The sequence below is a fragment of the Pyxicephalus adspersus genome, chromosome 1, assembly GCF_032062135.1.
Source record: "Pyxicephalus adspersus chromosome 1, UCB_Pads_2.0, whole genome shotgun sequence".
Lineage (NCBI taxonomy): Eukaryota > Metazoa > Chordata > Amphibia > Anura > Pyxicephalidae > Pyxicephalus > Pyxicephalus adspersus.
In genome coordinates, this window is record NC_092858.1 from 5,236,566 (window position 1) to 5,239,264 (window position 2,699).

The window sequence follows — 2,699 nt, forward strand, 5'->3', positions numbered from 1 at the left end:
TATTCACACAAATTTTATTGACAAAACTATTTAGTACTATACTGAATCTTAGCAGTGACAATCGCATTGTTATAACCTAGGTTTATACTCGAGTCCAAGCATTTCTTGTTATTTCTGGTAAAAGTTGGCTTAAGTTTAGATTGGTTTATATCAAAGAAAATATGGTAAGTTTAAGTTACGCTTTAGTTGCCCTTTCTTGTGCCTAAACATTATTATTCCGTATCTATGTATTTACATCTTTTTGGAATACATTTTTTAAAAACAACCCAAAGTAAATTTTTTAATCTGCTTGCGGAAGAGTTCATCCCTAATCCCATAAGTAAAAGGGCTGAGGAACCTCGGCAAGCACATGAAAAAACAAAAGTTGATGATCGGGAGTAAGGAGATAAAATCCTTTAGGATGATCTCAAAGACGCTGTAGCTGTAGGCCATCATACAGAGCAGGAGCTGAAACGCGTGAAGCATGACCGTTCTTCCAGCTTTGGAGGCAGATGACTTTCCCGAATCAACCTTAAAAGCCACCATCATGATTTTGATGTAAGTGAAAATGATTATGAATCCCACCAAGGAAAAAGTTGAAGCATGGCTGACAAGCCTTATGTTATTTTGAACCGACGCAACAACAATGAAGGAAGACCGACTGCAAATCACACTCTGATAGAGGAATGTTTTCTCCATTGACAAAATCAGAACAAAGAAATCAGCAATGTTAGGTAGCACTCCAATGACCCAAATAATTCCAATAGCGATGCCCATTCTGTGCAAAGTGCAGATCTCTTTGTATCGTAGCGGGAAGCATATGGCAAAATAACGTTCCAGAGACATGATAGCCAAGTTGTAGGGAGTGATCTTCATAGTGGTAGAGGTCACGAAGACCATGATGTAGCAGATCGGTACAGGGAACTTGATGGGATAAGTCACCATTAGGAACAAAAGTAGACTAATAAAGAGATAGACGGCGTCATTAACCAGCATGTGGGCAAACAAGACATAGCGAACTTCTTGACGGGCAACATTGCTGGTGAAGTAGACGCTCAGCATGACTGCCATGAAATAGGAGAAGAATACAAAACTTGCAAGTGTTATTCCCATTAGGGCCAAGTTCATAATCTCCAAATTATTACTGCTGGCTACCTGAGTTGTATTTCGTTGGATGACTGAGATGTTTGTCATGACTGAAGGGCAGGAAATCTGCAAAATATATATAGATATTCCAATGTTAAACCCAAAAAGAGATCATATAAATAAACTAGCCCAGTGTTGGGCAAATGTGTCCAGGCTCCATTCTCTACAGACTTAGCAAATGTTCTTTGAAGTTCATTGAACCCGGAGCCATTGTAGTGTACTAAAGTGGTAAAAATGTAAAGATACTATGATATACAGAAACTGGAAAACAACCCAAAAAGTGATCATGTATGTAAACTAGCCCAGTGTTGGGCAAATGTGTCCAGGCTCCATTCACTACAGACTTAGCAAATGTTCTTTGAAGTTCATTGAACCCGGAGCCATTGTAGTAACCTTAGAATGGGCTTCAGTGGTAGACCATTGCTAAGGTACATAACGTAAATAGCGAGCAGCCTTTCTTTTAGCCGGTAGTTGTCATTGGACTTCCAATGTGAATGCTGCCCACTGTGTGCATTACCAGGTATAATTACCACCATTCAGCAAGCAGTTGACAAGTTGAACACCTGGTCAGGAGTTGATTATTACCCCGGAAAGTGCCCGAACTTTGCTAAATGCAAACTCCTATATTTGTATACGAACCTGGTGAGCAGCAAACACATGAAGTTCACAGCAAACTAAAACCTTATCCCTATGTTAAACACCAAGGGGACTCTTCTACAGGAAATAAATAATATTATATTATACCATATATAGATACACATAGATTATACAGTAACTGCGTAGAGGCACGAAGATTACCAGAACTTACTTTGACATTGGTGATTGTGTCAAAGCATTTGGTTTTCTCCACATAGCGAATCTTCCATTAGTAGTTTAGCTTTTGGGTACATCTGGCTGCTTTTCACTGATACAGAAATCCTGTAGAAGACACACAATACAAGTGTTAAGTGAAGGGATGTAAAGATGGAAGATGTAACCAGATCATGACTACGGCTAATAAACCTTCCATGAACCTTCCATTTGCAACCTTCCATTCACATTAAGGTTGCAAATAAGTGAGAAATATTTTCAAAAAGGTTTATATAAAAAGCTTACAATCTCCACATTTTACAGTCACAGTCAAGGCTTGCTGATCATCTCCAGCTCTGTTCAATTCTATGGAAAAGGGGGGGATGAGCATGAGGTTCTCCGCTGCATCCTCCCCAATACTAAACAATAATAGCTGATCAGCAATCCGACACAGCAGATTTGCTAAATGATAATTCAAGATCTTGTGTCTATAAAAAGATTGGGAGAATTAGGAGAATGGAAGCTTGTTCTAGCCAATTATTAAAAATGAAAATAAAAGTAATACAAATTACTAGAAAAAACTCTGCAGATTGCTGATCCTGGAAAGATCCGACTGACCTTGGTGATCGGGAAGGAATTTTCCCCCTTGTTACATTACAAATTGATTATGAATTAGTAACACTGATATGCAACTACAGATGGAAAAAAAAGAGAACTACAAAGAGATGCAGCAAAAGAGGAGCGGAGGAAAGGATGGATGAGTCTGGCAATCATTCACTTGATTG

At 38.8% G+C, this 2,699-nt stretch overlaps 1 protein-coding gene across 1 annotated transcript; it reads right to left on the reverse strand.

Moving 5' to 3' along the window:
• Nucleotides 1–255: 255 nt before the first annotated feature.
• LOC140321848 (odorant receptor 131-2-like) lies at nucleotides 256–1,173 on the reverse strand. Its single transcript, XM_072398625.1, has one exon. It carries the CDS (start codon nucleotides 1,171–1,173, stop codon nucleotides 256–258), a length of 918 nt encoding a protein of 305 aa, XP_072254726.1.
• Between the last annotated feature and the right edge of the window lie 1,526 nt (nucleotides 1,174–2,699).